General features: G+C 43.0%; 1 protein-coding gene across 2 annotated transcripts in view; it reads left to right on the top strand.

Annotated features, from left to right (window-relative positions):
• Positions 1 to 22786, top strand: part of LOC127643722 (ephrin type-A receptor 6-like) — a 284814-nt gene that overhangs the window by 244518 nt on the left and 17510 nt on the right. For both annotated transcript variants that reach the window (XM_052126561.1, XM_052126560.1), the window contains 8 exons: positions 6276 to 6400; positions 6497 to 6659; positions 7138 to 7246; positions 8501 to 8571; positions 8770 to 8895; positions 9382 to 9567; positions 10408 to 10469; positions 10738 to 10947. In XM_052126561.1, coding sequence (XP_051982521.1) covers positions 6276 to 6400; positions 6497 to 6659; positions 7138 to 7246; positions 8501 to 8571; positions 8770 to 8895; positions 9382 to 9567; positions 10408 to 10469; positions 10738 to 10947 — 1052 coding nt within the window. The remainder of the gene's footprint in view (positions 1 to 6275; positions 6401 to 6496; positions 6660 to 7137; positions 7247 to 8500; positions 8572 to 8769; positions 8896 to 9381; positions 9568 to 10407; positions 10470 to 10737; positions 10948 to 22786) is intronic.

Here is a 22786-nt window from a genome sequence, read left to right as displayed (position 1 = left end):
TTTTTTCTTCTAGTAAGACCTTTAAAATTAGGGCAAAAATCGTATTCTTGATCATATTTTTTGTATTGTTTTAATATCGACAAATTAAAAAAAAATCCTTAAAACAAGTTTAATTTGATTTATCTTGTTTTAGACCTAACACCTGTTTACATGTAACATGTTTATCAATGACATATACTTATCTATTAATCACTAAATTGTTGACTTTGAGTAAAATAAATAGGCTGGATTTATTCTACTCTTTGAGAGCTTTCCAACAATTCGGTTTACCGATTACAGTAATTTGTACAATGCAAAATTATTAGTAAATTATCGAAACAGAAAACTTCTGATTTGTCTGCAAATGTCAAAGCACTAGTTTTGTTTAAAATGCCTACATACATTGTAAAGTAAAGCTTCTAAGCTTTAAAACAACACCTCTTTGTGTTAGTCAAGACTGTAGTTATTCATATTTTGATAATTCTTTTTTTTTATCTACAGGCCCACTTAAAGGGTTAATGTGTTCCTCATTAAAAAGCTTTAACCACTAAAGAAAGTATGGAACACATTATGTTCTAATAATGAAATACTTGTTTTTCCATTAGAATTTTTATTTATATCAAATAGCTCTGATGGCAAAAACAAAATATTCTAAAAAGTGATACATTTCTTCTTGAATTAAGTTATTTATTTAAATATTTATTTATAGCTGAAGTATATAATTTCAGCAACACCAAACTGAATTGCAAAAATAAATTTTGTTTTCAAAACAGCTTTCTGAATTCTGCTGTTGGTCAACCAAAGAGATTGTCCCATCGCTAACTTGTGCCTTTGATTGAGTAACGTTGCTAGGGTGGGTCTAAGCGGGTCGCTCAAAACAAACTAAAGTAATTATCATAGTGCGAGTACAGTGCTTATGGTTTTTGAGAAAGTTAACTTATGAATGGCTTACAAATAGTTGTCTCTGCATATAAAGCTGGGATAGGAGAAAATATTTTAATACAGGAAAAGTTACATACTTCAGCATTAATGAATTTATGTATTTATACACTTGGAATTTTGTGAATCATTCATTCTTTAACCTGTTGATATGCACCCCCTTTTTGAGCACATACCATGAAAATGACATACCTGAACTTAAATGGTTGTATTTACTGGACCCTTTGGAGTATGGACACAGTTGTAGTATATTTTGAAAGAAGACACTTTGGGATTTATTACCCAAGTTTCAGAATTAATATATGTTGTTAAGTTTGAGAAGCTGAAGTTTATAGTATTGGACATTTTTTGTGCTAAACATGTTTTTATAATCTAAAAAAACAATAATATAAGTACCAAGACAACCCAGAAATACAATGTCCTCAAAGCCACAAGTCTAAAGAAGTTATGTTTCAAATTTGAAGATGGTCTAACAAAAAATGAGTTTTTTTCTCTGTAAAATCGCTGGTGGTGTACAGAGTAAAATTAAGGCTCCGCCTTTCAAGACGACACAAAATCTGACTGCACTGCTTGTCTATTACAAAACAAAACTATGCCGCATTTTTAAAAATAGACTTTGGTGATAGGCTCATTTTGTTTATGAGACTCTAATATATAATATAATATAGATTTACAACATGAATGCTGGTCAGATTGCATAGTTTGTTGAAGAACGATGATGAAGGGTAATTCTTTTAGGTGAGATCTCATGTAAATAATGGAGAATATATCAATATTTCCCAGATTTATCACTTTTATGGACAAAAAGTGCTATTGGATGTTTTTCAATGGACGCTTGTCATGGACAATTGACACAAGTGTGTTGAACTGGATTCATCTGGCGATCACATTTTCATAACAAAGGTATGAAGTCCCGTTTTGATATTGCCTGTTTTCATTTGTACTCCTGGCACTAATAACTAAATTGCTGTTTATGGAGTATTGCTATGGTGAAACAGAGATCGGATATCAATGTTGAACCCTTAGACCTTAGAAAAGATGTGTAATTTGTTAACATTCATTACATTTATAGACGAAAATTATATATTAAATATAGGCAGTGACGTCACTACCGCGTGCAGGCGTTTGCATATCAACAGGTTAATTTTGTCTTTTTTTAATTTTTTTTACTGTCACTAAAGCCTACAGTAGCTCATCCTCACTGTTGTCAACCAGAAGCGAGCACTGTGCACTCCTCTTGCCCTTTTTCATAAAACATTGTTGCGTTCATTTTTATCTGAAAAGAAGAAATACAAATCATGATTGTGTTATTAATGCATAAAAGCAATTATATGATGATTAACATTTCAAAATAAATGAATAAGGGCAGTAATATAATAGATGCCACTAGCTATAACATTTCTCAGTGAGAAAATGCATAGTTTCCATATGGCAACATAGCAATTTTTCCATTGTGGTGCATATTTTCAAAATGTTCTATAAAACTGTTAGATAAAGCTGATAATTTAGCAACAGCATCTAATTAATGTATCAAATTAAAAAATAATGATGTAGAAGAAACATACAAAATGTGTTTAAAGAGCAATTTGTGGAGCACTTCAGCAGGTTCATCAAAGGGCAACCCCACAAGAAACAGGCTGGGAGACAAAATTCAATGTCATGTGACTTAAAAGTCAAGTCAAGTCAAGTGGTTTTTATTGTCATTTCAACCATATACAGTTAGTACAGTACACAGCAAAACGAGACAACGTTCCTCCAGGACCATGGTGCTACATAAAAACAACAAAGGACCAACATAGGACCACATGAGACAACACAACGAAATAAAATACCTATATAAACTACCTATATATACCTATATAAAGTGCACGTGCAAACATGTGCAAAAAGTACAGGACAGTACAACAAATTACTGACAATGAACAGGACAATAGACAGTGCAGCGCCGACCAGTACTCAGTAGTGCAAAAAGATAACAGTTTCTAAAAATGTAAACATAACATACTATGAGATAATGTTCTATGCACATAGCAGTTATTGAGGTAGCAGACAGTTATAAAGTGACAGTAATTAAAGTACAACTCAGGACACGTGTGTGTGTGTGTGTGTCAAACCAGTCTCTGAGTATTGAGGAGTCTGATGGCTTGGGGGAAGAAGCTGTTACACAGTCTGGCCGTGAGGGCCCGAATGCTTCGGTACCTCTTGCCAGACAGGAGGAGGGTAAAGAGTTTGTGTGAGGGGTGTGTGGGGTCGTCCACAATGCTGGTTGCTTTGCGGATACAGTGTTTTTTGTAAATGTCTTTGATGGAGGGAAGAGAGACCCCAATGATCTTCTCAGCTGTCCTCACTATCCTCTGCAGGGCTTTGCAGTCCGAAACGGTGCAAGTCCCAAACCAGGCAGTGATGCAGCTGCTCAGGATGCTCTCAATAGTCCCTCTATAGAATGTAGTGAGGATGGGGGTTGGGAGATGTGCTTTCCTCAGCCTTCGAAGAAAGTAGAGATGCTGCTGGGCTTTCTTGGTGATAGAGCTGGTGTTGAGGGACCAGGTGAGGTTCTCTGCCAAGTGAACACCAAGGAATTTGGTGCTTTTGACGATCTCCACAGAGGAGCCGTCGATGTTCAGCGGAGTGTGTTCACCTTGTGCTCTCCTAAAGTCAACAACCATCTCTTTTGTTTTGTCGACATTCAGGGACAGGTTGTTGGCTCTACACCAGTTCATCAGCCGCTGCACCTCCTCTCTGTATGCTGACTCGTTGTTCTTGCTGATGAGACCCACCACGGTCGTGTCATCGGCGAACTTGATGATGTGATTCGAGCTGTGCATTGCTGCACAGTCGTGAGTCAGCAGAGTGAACAGCAGTGGACTGAGCACACAGCCCTGGGGGCCCCAGTGCTCAGTGTGGTGGTGGTGGAGATGCTGTTCCCGATCCGGACTGACTGAGGTCTCCCAGTCAGGAAGTCCAGGATCCAGTTGCAGAGGGAGGTGTCCAGGCCCAGCAGGTTCAGCTTTCCAATCAGGTGCTGGGGAATGATTGTGTTGAATGCTGAGCTGAAATCTATGAACAGCATTCGAACGTATGAGTCCTTATTGTCTAGGTGGGTGAGGGCCAGATGGAGGGTTGTGGTGATGGCATCGTCCATTGAACGGTTTGAACGATACGCAAACTGCAGTGGGTCTAGTGAGGGGGCAGCTGGGTCTTAATCTGCCTCATGACGAGCCTCTCGAAGCACTTCATGATGATGGGTGTAAGTGCGACGGGACGGTAGTCGTTGAGGCAGGACACTGAAGACTTCTTTGGCATGGGGATGATGGTGGTGGCCTTGAAGCACGTTGGAACGACGGCGCTGCTCAGAGAGATGTTGAAGATGTCGGTAAGAACATCTGCTAGCTGGTCTGCACATCCTCTGAGCACTCTGCCAGGAATGTTGTCTGGTCCAGCAGCCTTCCGTGGGTTGACTCTACGTAGAGTTTTCCTCACATGTGCCGTGGTAAGACAGAGCACCTGGTCGTTGGGAGGAGGGGTGGACTTCCTCGCCATCACGTCAAAACAGCATATCATTGGTCACTTTAAAGGCTGCCCTTTAATGCATTATCCAACAATGCATTTTTTTTTTTCTGCAAGGAAATAAAGTGAAATAAAATAAATTGTTGCCATATGGCTAGTTAATAGCAGCTTACTTTTGATTAGTTTTTTAAAAAAATCATGTACACTCATTTGAAATGTGAAGACTGGTCATAATAAAAGCTAATTAAAGCTAATTTATTTTTGGCTTTGGGATGCTGGGCTGCCTCATGGAGGCCACTGTGTTGAGATCATATGACTAATCAAATACTACTCATTTGATCTTAATAACCCCCTATTAACTTAGTACTATAAATGAATGATGGCTGTCAGTGAATAGCGCTTTTCTACAATAGCAATCAGTAACCAAAAAAATACATTTATTTTGCATCCATGGCTCTAGGTGCCAGTATAAGTTAAAGAAAACTGTCATATCGGTCAGTCCAACATAAACAAAAATTGTATTGCACATTTAATATTCAAGGGCCATTGATAAAGTAAAAATTATTGAAATTGAATTGCTGATTAAGTGTCAACTAGCTCTTCCTTGAGTTATAGTGTAATTTTTTTGTTCTAGCCAGGTTCATACCATCTGCCCTTTAACTTTCTGACAGCTCTAACTAAGGTCAGGCAGAATCAGAATAAGACTTTTACACCCTCAGCGCTCTTGTATACGCTTCCTTTCTGAAATCAATCTCTAGCTCTGTAAATAGGGACATGATGAGACTTCATTATTTATTAAGGTGCTGCCTATTCTGCACTGCCACTCTGTCTTCAATATTTCTGTGCAAACCTACAAGTCTCCTCACACAAGTCTAAAGTAGTCAGATGTTTTTTTAACAGCAGAGATTGATTACTTTGACATAGGTAGTGATTACCGTGCAGGCAGCCTCTGTGGGCTTCCAGAGTGAATATTTACCTGGGAGAAATTCAATCAGGCTAGCTAATGCCATTTACCCACTACTTTAATCTGCTCCAGGATTCAATTAGAGATCTGCCCCACCTACCTGTGGGTGACACTTCAGCCATTCAGGTGAGAGGGGAAAATAGATACAAAATGGCTTTATTTATAGTATACAGTATTAGTGAGGGGTGCATATCATTGTTTGTTTGTGTTTGGATTGCACATACCTTCATCTTAAGTAGAGAGGCTTATAGATTTCACAAATTGCACTAATTGTAAATGCCACATTTCAAACACCAGCTTTAATGGAAATGTATTGATCATATATATATATATATATATATATATATATATATATATATATATATATATACATATCATGTACATATACATCTTTTTTATTTTATTTTTTAGTTGTTTAATTCATAAAATCTCTGTATTTGTTGTATTGTGGACATAATAAATCATGAAATACAGTACAATACAATGATGATTGATACCTGCGGTAGTGCATCATTATTGATACTTTTGCAACATTATTTTTTTCTATAAAATAATATGCAAAATATCAAGCATAAGTTGCTTGCATCCAGTAAATGTTTATTTTTAATATTGGTTACAGTGTAACTTTTATTCTTGCAAGAACTTTTGCAGCAAATGATTGATCATGTTAATTATTTAGAGGCTTTTGTAAATCATGTGTCAAATATGATACAGCAAGCCTTATAGGGTTAAAACCCAGTAACTGTAATGGGACACAGCGGCTGAAGTAAATCATGTATAAAAGCTTCAAGTAATGAACCCATTTTCAACACATTTGTATTTAACGCCTCATTGCTTAAGAAAGCTTAATTTCAGCATCACTAACTAACTGTTCTTCACATTTCAGGTCCATCTCTAGTAGGTGTGGTGAGAAAAGACTGGGTATCTCAAACTAGTATCGCCCTCTCTTGGCAGGAAACCGAACAACCACATGCAGCCATCATGGACTATGAGATCAAATATTATGAAAAGGTATCTCACCACCTTTCTTACTCTAAGACTAAAAATCTCAGTTAAACAGTAAACAGTATGTTAAATTAAAAATATGTTTTATTTCTTTCTGTTTAGGAACAGGAACAGTTAAGTTACTCCTCTACACGCACTAAGTCTCCAAGTGTGATAGTCACAGGACTAAAGCCCTCCACAGTTTACATGTTCAACGTGCGTGCCCGCACTCTCGCTGGCTACAGCAGTTACAGTCCAAAGTTTGAGTTTGCCACAGGAGATGAGAGTAAGCTTTTCTCTATACAATTTCCTCATTTCAACAGCCCTTAACCTAAAATGATGTAGTTAAGTCCAATTATCTTGAGATTGTGGTCATATCATGTCTGCTGTGTGAGCAGAGTTTTAAACAAATGTTCAGTGGGAACATTTTGTGATCAGCTTTTCTTTCTGTTTAATGTGAATGACCTATGTTCTTCCATTTCAGTTGTCATATAATTCAGCTGCCGTTAAGGTTATTTCAGTGCACAGTATGTAAAACACCCACCTTTTCTCCACCCACCTGTCTCATGGCATTAAGTGTATTTCTCTATAGAAGTCTGAGAGACATTAAGATGAGCCTGATGGATCTGAGCTTGTGACCCTCACATGAACGCCAATGTACAACTGTTAGACAGGCCCGGTCACCAACCAATCACCACAAACAACAAAACTCATTATATTGTGTGAGTGACTGATTGTTTTGTGCTTCTCTCTTTCACGGTCAGACTCTGAAGAAGCAGCTGATCAGGGCCAGGTGTTGGTGATTGTTACAGCCACAGTGGGGGGCTTCTCTCTTCTCATCATTCTCACCCTTTTCCTTCTCATCACTGGCAGGTAATGAGGGAGCAAATAATGAGAGGGCAGGTAAATACACTTCAGGATAAGACAGATACTGTCTTTCTAGATTTTCCTTTTTCTATCTATCTATCCATCCATTCATCCATCCATCCATCCATCGTCTGTCTATCTGTCTGACTAAATTTATATATGTCTATGTTTTTGTCTTTTCTTATTATTATCTCATTTACCCTTAATTTAGCTCCTTGCTTATCCAGCCATCTCCTAATAGGCCAGTTGGCCACGGAGCATCTTCCTATTTTCCGATTGGCTGAGCCATGTCGCTGCCTAATTAGTTGGAATGCTGCAGCTTCCCAGCAGTGGCCGTGTCTGCTGCCATGAAATTGCCTGCTGTGAGACTGACAGCAAGCTTAAACATGCCACACAGTCCTGTGTTTCGCAGTATCAGCATGTGGAGTGCACTGTGTGAAACCTCAGTCAGCAGCCCCTGTGCCATCGCATCCGCACACAGCCGCAGGGGTTGATGAGACTTTGTTCGGCTGCTTTTGCATATTGGCAGTGAGGTTGTTGTAAGCAACTCACAAATAAATCAAGAGCTCTTGATGAAGGACAGAATCAGTGTCCACATTTGTCAGAAAAAAACTTTTACCATCTGAAGTTTCTGAGGAGCCTTTCAGCCACAGATCTGGGTACTGATCCTGATTGCTGTATTTTCAGACCACAGAGAAAAACTCTATGTCCAGAACCTTGGACGTGGCTGAATTATTTTAATGTTAGGCCGTATGCTTATACACTACCATATATAATATAATAATATGAAATTGGAAGGATGATAATTATGCAGTGACAAAAATGTTAAACAAATCAAAACTGTATTATATTTTAGCTTCTTCAAAGTAGCCTCCCTTTGTCTAAATGACGGCTAGCTGTCAGCATTCTCTCAACCAAGGTAGAATGGTGGAATTCCTGAAATGGAATTAAGGTGGAATGACCTGTAATGCTTTTTAAACAGTATTGCAAGAAAGTAATTTCCATATATGCTGGGCACTTGTTGGCTGATTTTCCTTCATTATCTAATAATATATATATATTATTGTTATTTATTTAATTTTTTTTATTACAATTTTAATTACATAAGCACAATTTATATTTGTCCACAAAACGAATTATGGTCATTTTAGCATAAACCTTTAGATGTAAAGGTTTTTAGGATCATGAGAAACATAGTCAAGGGTGTCCAAACATTTAACTGGTAGTGCTGATAAATTATATTTCTCTTTGATTCCACAGGTGTCAGTGGTACATCAAATCTAAGATAAAGTCAGAAGACAAAAAAAGAACACATTATCAAAACGGACATGGTATGGGAACCAATTACACACTCACACACCTATATTCACTTACTGCATAATTCAGTGTGTCAATGCCAATTTACTTAACATTGATAATGATGAAGTATCTGCAGCAGTATACTTATCATTACTGTTCAGACATAACATTTACTGATTACATTAGCAAAGTTGACTGAAAGTTTTAACCCTTGACATCTTTTATTCCAGTGCCGTTCCCAGGAATAAAAACTTACATTGACCCGGATACTTACGAGGACCCCTCACAGGCCATACATGAGTTTGCCAAGGAAATCGATCCTTCTCGTATTCGAATTGAAAGGGTCATTGGAGCAGGTCAGAGCTTTCTAACAGCTTACTCCAGTCAGTGTTTCAGTATTCAAAATCCTCTCAAGCCTGTCTGATATAAAGTTTGAAAGTTTCATGAGTTAGTAGTTAGAAGATAAAATGTAATATATATATATATAAAAATGCTTAAGATTTCTTCATTTATCTCTCTGTCACCTTTAGTCTTAAACTCTTTAATCTCAAGTTTTGGTTTCTCTTGTGTGTCTAATTAAAATATATTTCAGATAATTTCCACAGTTAAGTTCTTATCTGTCTCACTGAAAAATTGCTTTGTAATTCATAGAAGACAAAATGATCAGTGGCATAAGTAGGACATAATTCAGAAATAATTGTCACATGGAGAACCCTTGTAAAGTGCCTTGTGATAAAACATTTTTATATAGCTTGACTGCCACCTACTGTTTAATATATGCAAGTGCAAACAGTGACCCTAAAGTCAATGACAATAAACATGGACTTGAATGTGTTCTGAAGGTGAGTTTGGGGAGGTTTGCAGTGGGCGTCTCCGTATACTGGGAAAAAAAGAAATTCCTGTGGCGATAAAGACTCTGAAGGGAGGATACACAGAACGTCAGAGACGGGACTTCCTGCGAGAGGCGAGCATCATGGGACAGTTTGATAACCCTAACATCATCAGGCTGGAAGGGGTGGTCACAAAAAGTAAGAAACTTTTTGCCTTGATTGTCATTTTGAATGTGCAAACAGCTGTTTGAAGTATTATGCAACTACAGAAAGCCCACTACATTACTGGGTCTGAATAGCATGGCAGGCAATAAATAAATAAATTCATCAATGAAACAGAGAATGAAATTATAGAATATTTATATTTACCTTGGAGGATACAAATAAGAAATTGATTCCCAAGTAACTTGGATCACCCTCATCAAAAAGATGTTTTCTCTCTGCACGAAACAAACATGTTTCTTTGATAGGTTTGATGCACCCACAGCTTCGGTCTGACACGAGAACAATCTCTGATTTCATGCTACACAACAGACCGCATCCAGTCTCCATTATAACCCCAGCAAAGAACTCTCTCTGTGGTTGTTTATACTTTTATCCAATTTCTTTCATCCTACCCACCATCCACATTACATTAGGGATTAACTAATCATTCAGGCTGTTTCGAGTTGTTGGGGGGGGGGCAGTGGAGAGAATTTATTTTTTTAATGAAGCAGCATTACCCTACTGAAAAGAACAGCTTAAAGCAGCCTAAGCTGTTTTGTTGTTTTGTTGTTTGTTGCTGGTTTACGCTAATTTAAGCTGGTTTAATTTGGTCTCACTGATTAACCAGCTAAAAAAGTACAAAAATCCCCTATTAAACCAGACAGCTGTCCGGCCTTTAGGGTCAACTGGCCTTTTTCTTAATATGCTTTCTTAATTATGAAACACATTAAAAGACACTATGAGTAATATGTCAGTCTCTGTCCCATTTCTCTCTCGTTTTTCTCCCGGAATAATTTTTCATCACTAACAGGTGCCCTGTTTTTCTCTTTGTAGGTCGGCCTGTGATGATAGTGGTGGAATACATGGAGAACGGCTCTTTGGACTCTTTTCTGAGGGTACAAAAACACCATTCAACATTAGTGTGACCCTCCATTCCTGATAAACACATTCTAAGAGCACCTATCTAAACAGCTATCTTATTTTGTAATGCACACAAAAAGAAAATTACTTTTATGGTAAATGATGTCTAGTTGTCTAGATGTGTCTAGTTTACAACTGGACATTCTTATTGGTCATTGTGTTTAAATGGAAAAACTTTTCCGCCTCTTCATTTCTTTCCTTTTGCTCTTCATCTTGCCTCTCCTCTTCTCTTTTCTTTTGTAGAAGCATGACGGGCACTTCACCGTGATCCAGCTGGTTGGTATGCTGCGTGGTATTGCCTCAGGTATGATGTATCTGTCTGACATCGGCTTTGTCCATCGGGACCTAGCAGCCCGGAATATTTTGGTGGATGACAACCTGGTGTGTAAGGTGTCGGACTTCGGTTTGTCCAGGGTGCTGGAGGAAGACCCAGAGGCAGCATACACCACCACCGTAAGCCATATATACACAATGCAATTTTGGTTCATTTAAATTCAGGGCATAATACATTCAGGGAGTTAATAACAATCTGGCTACTTAGGTAGTCTAATCCACTGTCTCTTGAGTGTAGAATTTCTCTGCTTATTGTGGGCTATTGAATCTGGCTGAGTGTAACCAAGCAGTATAACATGAGATTAAGGGGTTTATTCTGAGGAGTGATTGTGTAATTTGATTTATAATAAGATGCACACTGTATCTGAAGGTATACTCTTAATCTGAAATTTTTTTTCAGGAGTCTTATGAAACTCATGAAAAGATCAAACTAAAGGCCTTTATCACTCTTATGCATTAGCAGAGCAGAAGCTTTGCTTAAGATCATTAAACAACCGCTGCAGTCTTTGTCAATGGCAGTGCCCACAGCGCAGAATTATTATAGCCAATTCTATGTACAATTCATCTCTAATACTTATTCTAAACTGTAGGGAAGGGTGATACCACTTATTTTCTTTTCGATCTGATACCAACAATTTCAAATCCAATATTGTCCATACCGATACCAATACTGATACTTCTATTAAAATGATTTGTTTTGCAATTTCTTTGAAAAAGAAAAGAAAATTTAAAATATTAGATTTGGTCATAATTCAAGAAATGTTTTCTACATTTGTGAGCTTAAAAAGAAAATGATTAGACTTCTGTTTTGTTTACCTGTACAAAAATGAAACACGGTTTCACTACAGTAACTATACTTTAACCATGGTATTTAGTTAAACCATAGTTACCACACAGTTAATTTATTTTGTAAATAATGGTTGAGGACCGTGTGACAGTGCGTCCGGGAGCCAGCGAGCAAGTTCTTCTCTCTCTCTCCTCTATCTCTCTATGTCTCCGCTCGCTCTTTCATTTAGTGCTGTCAATCGATTAACATTTTTTATCTAATTAATTACATGGTGTCCCGATTAATTAATCGCGATACATACAGAAAGCCCCTTATATAACAATAATTCAATATATAATGATATATACATATATACATATTTATATCAATATATAATTATACACTGTGATGGACTGGCGACCTGTCCAGGGTGTCCCCCGCCTTTCGCCCAATGTTAGCTGGGATAGGCTCCAGCCCCCCGCGACCCTGTACACAGGATAAGCGGTTGGATCGATGGATGGATGGATGGATGGATATAATTATACATAGTTATCTTTAAGTATAAAAAATTATATATATATATATATATAATTGAGTGTTCAACAGAGAATGGCCAGGCTGGTTCGAACTGACAAATTCTACTGTAATTCAGTTAGCCACTCTGTACAATTTTGGGGAGAAGAATAGCATCTGAGAATACTATTCTGAGATGCGGGTTGGCACTTTTTTGGCGGCACAAGGGGACCTACAAAATATTAGGAAGGTGGTTTTAATGTTGTAGCTGATTGGTGTGTGTGTGTATATATATATATATATATATATATATATATATATATATATATATATATATATATATATATATATATATATATATATATATACACAGAGGTGGTTAGTAACTCGTTACATTTACTCCGATACATTTACCTGAGTAACATTTTGGGGAAAATTTTACTTTTAGAGTAGCTTTAAAAGTGAATACTTTTTACTATCACTCAAGTAAATTTCTAATAATTTTTTTTTACTTCTTTACAATGTGTGGCGTTACCGTCGTTACATTACTGGGTTTAATTTGAATTAATGTGTAATTTATTGAGAGATTATTGAATGGGACATTTACAAGAGCGGAATTTCACAGCTATGCACGATGAGACGCTCCCACTTGAGTGATGAGACTGTCACTCAAGTCATCAGTGCAGCAGCATCAAACTCTTCAAAGTGAAACACTTCGCTCCACACATTGAAAAAAGAATGTAATGTAATGCCTTCTTTTAACACCAAGACAAGCTGATATTTCAAGATTAAAGTCACAGCTCCAACTTCAGGCAGCACGCTGTGTTAGAATTGTCTCTAATTGTAATGCGGTCTTTTCTGTATAATGAGATGGTCACTTTCAGGGTGATTCTGTAACTGGGCTCTTATGACATCAGTTTTAAGTGTAAATTTTTAAATCAGTGCATCAATATATCAGTGTGCTTTGTTCTGTGTGTCACAAGCAGTATTATGCATTTACTCCACGCCCTCACGGGGGTACTGGAAACTATCGCAGCTACTTCAGGTGTAGTAACTGTATAAATCCATGTAAACATCCAAGTGAAAGTTTAAATTACTGCCATTCGCGTGATCGACAACTGACACACATTACCGGTCAATAGTTTTGAAACACTTACACATTCTTTATTATAATTTTTTTTCTTCACATTTTAGAATAATAGTAAAGTCATCATAACTATGGAATAACATAAATGGAACTATGGGAATGCAATATTTTTGCATCTTTGAAGTAGTCACCCTTTGCCTAGAATTTGCAGACATGTGCTCTTGGAATTTTCTCAACCAACTTCTTGGGTGATGCACCCTGGAATGCTTTTTAAACAGTATTGAAGGAGTTCCCATCTATGCTGGGCACTTATTGGCTGCTTTTCTTTATTATTTGGTCCAAGTTATCAATTATTTATAATTTTATAATGAAATAAATGTATATAGTGGCACAATTGTATTTTTGTCAACAAAACTTTAAGCATACAAAAATTTAAGCATACACCTTCAGATCAAAAGATTTTTAAGATCACGAGAAACATTTCATTCAAGTGTTTCAAAACATTTGACTGGTAGTGTATTATTACTTTATATAATCTATATGTATGATAGAAGATCCATTTAAAACTTTTCAAATAAAGAAACGTTTCCATCCCAGAGACCAATTACTGAAATTAACTGGTTTAATCGATGTAAACATGGAGTTATATCCTCGTGGGCTTGAGTACGATGATTAAAGCGAGTCGCAACCGAATGCAATGTAAAATAGCATACAAATGAAAATGTCCCAGTGTCTTTAACGGGCACTAAGAAGAGAGAGCACATTACTCCGGTTTTAATTAAATTACATTGGTTACCCATACGATACAGAATCCAATACAAAGCTTTGTTGTATGTTTTTACGTCTCTGCATGGCCTAGCACCTGAGTATGTTACTGATTTAATCAGCCGCTGTCAATCAAGTAGATCTCTGTGCTCTAATGATCAATTGCTTCTCATGGTTCCGCGATCATGTTTAAGATGTAAAGGTGATCGGGCATTCTCTGTTGCAGCTCCTAGGCTCTGGAATGACCTTCCTCTGTCTGTAAAAACTTGTCCTTCATTGGGAGCTTTTCAGAGTGCGCTTAAAACTTACTTGTTCACTTTAGCTTTTGACAATGCTTTGTAAGTTTTTTTGTCATATGTTTGCATTGTTTTTATGTTTTTGTTTTTACTTTTATACCTTCTGTACAGCACTTTGGTTCCACTTGTGGTTTTGAAAGTGCTCTATAAATAAAGTTGAGTTGAGTTGAGTTGAGTACAACTGTATTATATTCACAAACGGAAGATGACCATGCTGCAATAGTGAAAACAATGACATTAAAACAGTTAAACACTGTCTCTTCGGACTTGAGTTTAGCACAATAATCCTCTGGGCAGTAGGGATAAAATCTTTCCATGGCAGGGAGAGCTCTCGCTCAACCTACCTTGGCTCTCACTCAACCTACCTTGGCTCTCACTCAACCTGACTCGGCTCTCACTCGACCAGTCTCGTCTCTCACTTGGATAACACTCAACCTCCCACCATCACACAAGGCTGAATTCAGCTACTTAACCTCTCACCATTTATATCAATTCAAAATGTTAGACTGTATACACTGTTCTCCAGGCTTTGTGTCAATTAAAAAATATGGAGGATACTGTATGTGGTATCATATTTATCATATTTCTAATATATGTGGGTGTTGGGGGGATTTCATAGGGGCTTAATATCCTTTTGACAAAGTCCTGTCCATTGCATTTCAAGTGTGATTCAAACTTCCACTGAAACCATTACTCAAAGTTCAGCTGCCTCTGCGTCACGAACACATTTTAAAAACGTGCAAGACATAAGCTCCTGATTTTGCCTCAGATCAGGTGTGAGAGCTGGCTGTGACATTTACTGATCGCATCTGAGAACTGGCTGTGATTTGACGGATCAGGTGGACTGTGACACAATGGATCATATATTAGAGCTGGACAGTGAAGTGATGGATCATGTGTTAGAGCTGGACTTTGAAATGTACTGATCGTGTGTGAGAGATGGACTGTGATGCGACAGATCATAAGTGAGAGCTGGACAGTGACATTTACTGATCATGTGTGAGAGCTGGACTATGATGAGACGGATCATGTGTTAGAGCTGGACTAAGACGCAATGGAACATGTGTTAGAGCTGGACAGACGCGATGGATCATGTGTTACAGCTGGACTAAGACACAACGGATCATGTGTTAGAGCTGGACAGTGACATTTACTGATCATGTGTGAGAGCTGGACAGTGACACGACGGATCATGTGTGAGAGCTGGACAGTGACGCAACGGAACATGTGTTAGAGCTGGTCAGTGACGCAATGGATCATGTGTTAGAGCTGGCCTGTGATGCGATGGATCATGTATGAGAGCTGGATGTGACATTTACTGTTCGTGTGTGACAGCAGGACTAATACTGGTATCATTTAAAAATCTAGCCCTATCCTAATCATTTAACCCCATTGCATCCATATGATATTTTTGAACTCATTGTAAATTTTTACTAAACTAATCTATGTAAATTAAACAAAAAAAGTTAATTATTTACTCACCCTAATGCCATCCCAGATGTGTCTGACTTTCTTTGTTCTGCTGAACACATACTGTACTGTAAATTACAGTACAAAACCTTTAAGCTCCAAAAAGCATATAAAGGCAGCACCCTTTATCTTGACATTAGCAGTCTCTTTGTTTGTCTTTCTTGTATACTGCAATTTTAAGATTTTTTTGTGAAAAAGGAGTTACATTTTTGTCTGTTCTCACCCAAAATATATATATATATATATATATATATATATATATATATATATATATATAAATAAATAATTCAGCCACTTATGGATTACTTATGGTTTCTTTATGTGCTTTTTGAAACTTCAAAGCTTTGGACCCTTTTGACTTGTGTTGTATAAAGCTACAGAGCTGAGATATTATTCTAAAACCTTTGTGTTCAGAAGAGGAAAGAATAAAACATTTGGTATGGCATGAGGGTGAGTAGATAATTTTCATATTTAGGGAAATTATCTCTTTAAATTTTACACTGAGATGTGTGGCAGAGCTTGTTTCACGAACACCGGTGGGAAAAGCAATATTTAAACTTTGAGGTGGTGTTTCTGAATGTTACATAAATATTTATGATGTAACAGTGTATTTCAGATACTTTGTAGATATTTTCTAGAGAATCATTGTTCCTCTGGAATTTAGTATTAATAATGTCTACATTTTTGCTTTTACTTAAGGTAGAAGGCATCCTTAGCTTTCTGTAAAGGTGTTATGTTAGTTCCCCTTCTGTCGCTCTCTCCACGTTGTGTCAGAGAAGCGACACTAGGGGTCTCTTTTGAGCGCCGATATTCACCTCTGAACTATGAAAAAAGGCCAATGAGAGTTGGCAACCAGTATTTGCATGTCCGAAGAAAATTCAGAAAATTTCTTCGGAGCCGATGGTCGTGTCTGCAACTGCTGCGTATACACACCGAGTTCCTGCTATCCTCTGCTGCATGCTGTTGGATTCTACGGCGCACAACAGCGGCTTTCTCCTGTTGGACGGCTGTGCACTTCCTGCCCCTGGGCGCTTCGACAGCGCAGATTAAAGAACTCTCAAGAGTTTTTTTCATAAAAGAGTGATTTTATTTAAAAGAGTAATTTCCTCTAAAAGAGCAAAACACAGCGGCGTTGAACGTCCTTTTAAGGACGCGTCTTTATAAAGATGCCTTTCCACCCCTGTGTTGTTTATGGATGCGGTAGAGTGCTCTCCGCTTCCGACGGCCACAGGCGTTGTCTCGTGTGTCTGGGTAGCGATCACACCGAGGCTGCGTTTGTGGATGGTTCATGTTCTCACTGCGAGAACATGACCATGACAACGTTGGCGGTCGCGGCTTGCTTACAACCGTGAGCAAGCCACTCCAGCCGCCCCGGTGTTGCTCCTTCTTCCCACGGGATTGAGGACGATGCGGCTGGCGATGGAGGCGATTTGGGGATGGCAGCGGGTGCAGCTCCGCCGGGTATGCCCCCTCGGAGCACCCGCACCCCAGCACGCTCGTTGATTCCCGTCAGTGCTCGAGGCGGCGGCGACTCGTCTCACAGCCAGTCTGCCGACCCTCTTGCGATGGAAGCAGATGAGCTCGCCGCGGCATCGGAGGGCGTGGTATCTGATGCTGAGGACTCCCCTGGGCTGCTGATTTCGGGCCTGTACGCCCAGGCTGAGGCCGACGCACAGATGACCGACATGCTTTCCCGGGCAGCCAACAGCGTGGGCTTGGATTGGAACCCTCCATCCTCCCCACAACCATCACGGCTGGACGACTGGTTCCTGGGGTCTGGGCGCCGCTCACAGCCTCCCCCCCGGTTCCGTTTTTCCCGCAAGTGCATGACGAGCTGACGTCTTCATGGAGAGCACCCCTCTCCACTCGTCACACCGCCACAGGCTCGTCCGCCCTCGGCACCCTCGACGGCGGAGCGCGCCATGGGTACGAGGCGATTCCCCAGGTGGATAGGGCGGTTGCGATCCATCTATGCCCCGGAACCCCTACCACCTGGCGAGGTCGCACCGTACTCCCTTCCCGGACCTGTAGAGCAACCTCCTCGCTGACAGCGAAGGCCTACAGCGCCACCGGACGCGCCGCTTCCGCCCTGCATGCCATGGCTCTCCTGCAGGTCCACCAAGCCAAGGCACTATGCGACATGCACGGGGGTGACCCTGATCCCGACACGCTGCAGGAACTGCGCTCAGCGACCGACCTCGCCCTGAGAGCGACGAAGGTCACAGCGCAAGCGCTCGGGCTGGCGATGGCCACGCTAGTGGTCCAGGAACGTCAACTGTGTCTGAACATGGTCGAGATGCGTGAAGCCGTCAAGACTCGCTTCCTCAACGCCCCTGTCTCCCAGTTCGGCCTCTTCGGTGACACCGTCGAGGAATTTGCCCAGCAGTTCTCCACGGTAAAGAAGCAGACGGAGGCCATCTCTCACATCATGCCTCACCGCAAGCCTGCCGCCACGGCCCATGCCCCGTCTGCTCGCCGAGGGCATCCTCCCGCGGCCAGAAGACAAGCTCCTGCTCCGCCTCAACCCAGCTCTCAGCCCCAGCGTCGAGCAAACCGCGGGAAGCACACGCCCCCTGTCTCACGGACCCCCTCGAGGACCCGGAAGGCTCCCAGGCGCTCCTGAGACAACGCACCCAGAGCCCAAGACGTTAGCTCCGGAGGTGGTAAGACCGCTCCGTCCCCTGGTGGAGGGCCGGGAGGAGAATCCTTTTTTCATTTGCCGCACCCCTAACAAGGGCTGCGGTACCCAAATTCGCAATAAAAGAGCTATTTCCTTTGTCTCTGGGGCACATGGCCCGCAAATGCCGTTCTCACGGCACTCTGCTTTCAGGCCTCAACAGTCCCGGCTCCATGGACGCGGTGTCCCCACCTTCAGCCCCACGACTGTTCCCCGGCCGGCTGGTTCAGACGAGTCCAGAGGACGCCAGCATCAGACCTCCTCCTCAGTCAAGAACCCGCACCCTGCCGGATGCGCGGAGCAAGGTAAGTGCTATGAGTTTATTCTCAGCACCAGAGCCTCGGGACGCTACGTTGCCTCCCGACGCCGCGTTACCTGTTCCGCACCACTGCAAAGCCCCGCCGGGTATGTCCAAAAAACTCGTCGCCTTGGTGCCCCTAGCACGGATTTTAGAGGCGTGGCTTTCACTGCCCAACCCGTCACGCTGACTGCACCGGACCATTCGACTCGGTTCCGCAATTCAGTTTGCCAGGTCTCCGCCCCCCTTAATGGGCGTACATTTTTCCGCAGTACACGGCCAACATGCCCATTCCCTGCATGAAGAAATCGCCTCCCTTCTATTAAAGGACGCGATAGAGCCTGTCCCTCCAACCGAAACGAAGAAGGGTTTCTACAGCCCTTACTTCCTTGTACCCAAGAAAGGCGGCGGCTTACGATCGATCTTGGACCTGCGAGTTTTCAATCGGACCTTGTCCAAACTCCCTTTCAAAATGCTCACCCAGAAACAAATTCTATCTGGCGTCCGGCATCTAGATTGTTTCGCAGCGGTAGACCTGAAGGACGCATACTTCCACGTCTCAATTCGCCCTCGACATCGACCCTTCCTACGGTTCACGTTCGACGGCCAGGCGTATCAGTACAAAGTCCTCCCCTTCGGCCCGTCTCTGTCCCCTCGTGTCTTCACGAAAGTCGCAGAGGCAGCTCTTGCCCCGCTCCGAGAAGCCGGCATACGCATACTCAATTACCTCGACGACTGGCTCATACTGGCCCACTCCCGAGAGTTACTATGCACACACAGAGACCAGGTGCTCAGCCACCTCAGCCGTTTGGGGCTTCAGGTCAACTGGGAAAAGAGCAAGCTCTCCCCGGTCCAGAGCATCTCTTTTCTCGGTCTGGAGTTAGACTCAGTCTCAATGACAGCACGTCTCTCCAACGAGCGTGCTCAGTCAGTGCTGAAATGCCTCACTTCCTTCAAGCCAGGCGCCGTGGTCTCGCTAAAACGTTCCCAACAGCTCCTGGGGCATATGGCATCCTCCGCGGCGTAAAAGTTACCTCTGCCTGCCGCCAAACCTTCAAACCCTGGACAGACCTCTGCTTTCTAAGGGCAGGAGTACCCTTGCAGCAGGTGTCCCGACGCGTTCTGGTCACAACCGATGCCTCCAAATTGGGTTGGGGCGGCGTGTGCAATGGGCACGCAGCTGCAGGCCGGTGGAACCGAGGCCCGCTGCGCTGGCATATCAACTGCCTAGAGCTGCTGGCTGTTTTTCTGGCCCTGAAGAAAAACAGCCATTCGGAACAAACACGTCCTAGTCAGGACAGACAGCACCACGGTCGTCGCCTACATAAACCGCCAAGGCGGAGTACGCTCCCTCCACATGTCACAGCTCGCCCGTCGTCTCCTCCTTTGTAGTCAGCAGCGACTCAAGTCACTGCGCGCCACTCACATCCCCGGCAACCTCAATGTGATAGCGGACACGCTGTCAAGACAAAGCTTGCCTGGCGGCGAGTGGAGGCTCCACCCCCAGTCGGTCCAGCTGATTTGGGACCGGTTCGGCAAGGCTCAGGTAGACCTGTTTGTCTCCCAAGAAACCTCCCACAGCCCGCTCTGGTATGCCCGGACAGAGGCTCCCCTCGGGGCAGACGTGTTGGCACACAGCTAGCCTGCGGGGCTGCGCAAGTACGCATTTCCCCCAGTGAGCCTTCTTGCACAGGTGCTATGCAAGGTCAGGGAGGACGAGGAGCAAGTCATTCTGGTAGACCCTTACTGGCCCACACGGACTTGGTTTTCGGACCTCACGCTCCTCATGACAGCCCCTCCCTGGCAAATTCCCCTGAGGAAGGACCTTCTTTCTCAGGGACGAGGCACGCTCTGGCACCCGCACCCAGACCTCTGGAACCTCCACGTCTGGCCCTTGGATGGGATGCGGAAGATCTAGCTGGCCTACCATCGACCGTCACAGATACAATCAATAAAGCCAGAGCCCCCTCTACCAGGCATCTTTATGCTCTAAAGTGGCGTCTGTTCGTGGACTGGTGTTCTTCCCGAGCCGAAGACCCGCAGAAGTGCGCAGTTAGGTCAGTGCTCGTGTTTCTTCAGGAGAGGCTGGAGAGGAGGCCGTCCCCCTCCACCCTCAAGGTGTATGTCGCCGCTGTCACGGCCCACCACGACACGGTAGATGGCAAGTCTCTTGGTAAGCAAGACTTAATCGTCAGGTTCCTAAAAGGTGCCCGGAGGATAACTCCCTCCCAGCCTAACCTGTTCCCCTCCTGGGATCTCTCGGTCGTCCTTACGGGACTCCAGAGTCCCCCCTTCGAGCCGCTTGACGGGACCTGCATGCGTTCTCTGTTAGTGACGCTTGCCTGGAGTTCGGTCCGGCTGACACTTTCGTGATCCTAAGACCGCAACCGGGCTATGTGCCCAAGGTTCCTACCACACCCTTCAGGGATCAGGTGGTGAACCTGCAAGCACTGCCCCGGGAGGAGGCAGACCCAGCCCTTTCACTGCTGTGTCCAGTACATGCTTTACTTATTTATCTGGACCGCACACAGAGCACCAGACGCTCTGAGCAGCTCTTCGTCTGCTTTGGGGGACAGCAGAAAGGGAACGCTGTCTCCAAGCAGAGACTCGCCCACTGGGTTTTCAACGCCATTTCCCTGGCTTATCACACCCAGGCCGTGCCCCCCCCCCCTTTGCGGGTCCGAGCTCACTCCACTAGGAGTGTTCGTCCTCATGGGCACTGGCTAGGGGGCACTGCCCTAGCAGACATTTGTAGAGCAGCGGGCTGGGCAACACCTAACACTTTTGCGAGATTCTACAATCTCCGAGTTGAGTCAGTATCGTCCCGTGTTTTCTCAGGTACCGAGCCTGTAGAACTCAGTAGCACGCCCACGATCTAACCGGGTGAATCGCTTGCACCTAGCGCCCTTCCCCGTAACCAAGGGAAACAGTGCGCCTTCATTCCCAGGAGATCTCAGGTTTGGGACACTGGTTGAGTCCTCCCTAGCCCTCGTGGGTCACAGTTCAGCGGAGGAACTCGCCGACCCAAGCCACTGCGGGTACCGCAAGCTACCCTGTACTGGTATAGGTGCTCCACAGGTAAGGCCTCCTTCGGACTCCCCCTGTGTGTAACACCACGGTTCTGTCCCCTCTGGCGAGCGGACTCCCGTGTTTCCCTTAGGCAGTCACGGCTGCCTCGGTTGCCGTGCTGTATGTTCCCCCTCTATGAGGCTGGATCCACCACCGCACCAACTTTTCCACATAGGCCCTAAGTCAGGCCTCTGATGGTTTTGCCACTTAAACTTGCCTCCCCTCTCGGGTAGGCGTGGCCTCCGCAGGGTCTTCTCCGCCCTGAATAAGGGCTAAGACCCCCTTCCCTCAATGCGTGTAAGGGCCCCGGCCTTAGTTGCTCTATGCGAGAAACATAGAGAGAAAAGAGGCCCGGCCAGGCTTGGCCCGTTCCCAGATTGGCAGCCAGCACCTTGTTCCCCCCCAGGGTAACGATAAGGAATCGTGATGGCTTAAATGGGGCATTGGGGAAGGGTACGTGCAGACTGATACAGTTGGTCGTCCTGCACGTAAGAATACCTGCTCGCTCCTGTATCAGCAGTTCACGTACACGGCTCAGCACATGGCACTTTTATAAGTGGACCCCTAGTGTCGTTTCTCTTACACAAACATGGAGAGAGCGACAGAAGGGGAACGTCTAGGTTGCGTATGTAACCTCCGTTCCCCGATGGAGGGAATGAGACGTTGTGTCTCCCCTGCCACGTCGCTGAGCCGAGCCACTGTTGTGGCCGGACCATTTCCGGCTCCTCAGAAAAATCCTGAATGAACTCCCGTATTTGCGCCGCTTAAATACCCGTATGTCCGGGGGCGGGACATGCAAATACTGGTTGCCAACTCTCATTGGCCTTTTTTCATAGTTCAGAGGTGAATATCGGCGCTCAAGGGAGACCCCTAGTGTCGCTTCTCTGACACAACGTCTCGTTCCCTCCATCGGGGAACGGAGGTTTCATACGTAACCTAGACGGTTATGTTTGTTTGGATTAAATTAAATGCATCAAAATATATAACATTTCCAAAAGTTTCTACTATTCACCCAGAA

This window comes from Xyrauchen texanus, chromosome 5 (genome assembly GCF_025860055.1).
Source record: "Xyrauchen texanus isolate HMW12.3.18 chromosome 5, RBS_HiC_50CHRs, whole genome shotgun sequence".
Lineage (NCBI taxonomy): Eukaryota > Metazoa > Chordata > Actinopteri > Cypriniformes > Catostomidae > Xyrauchen > Xyrauchen texanus.
This window is presented reverse-complemented; position numbering and strand designations above follow the sequence as displayed.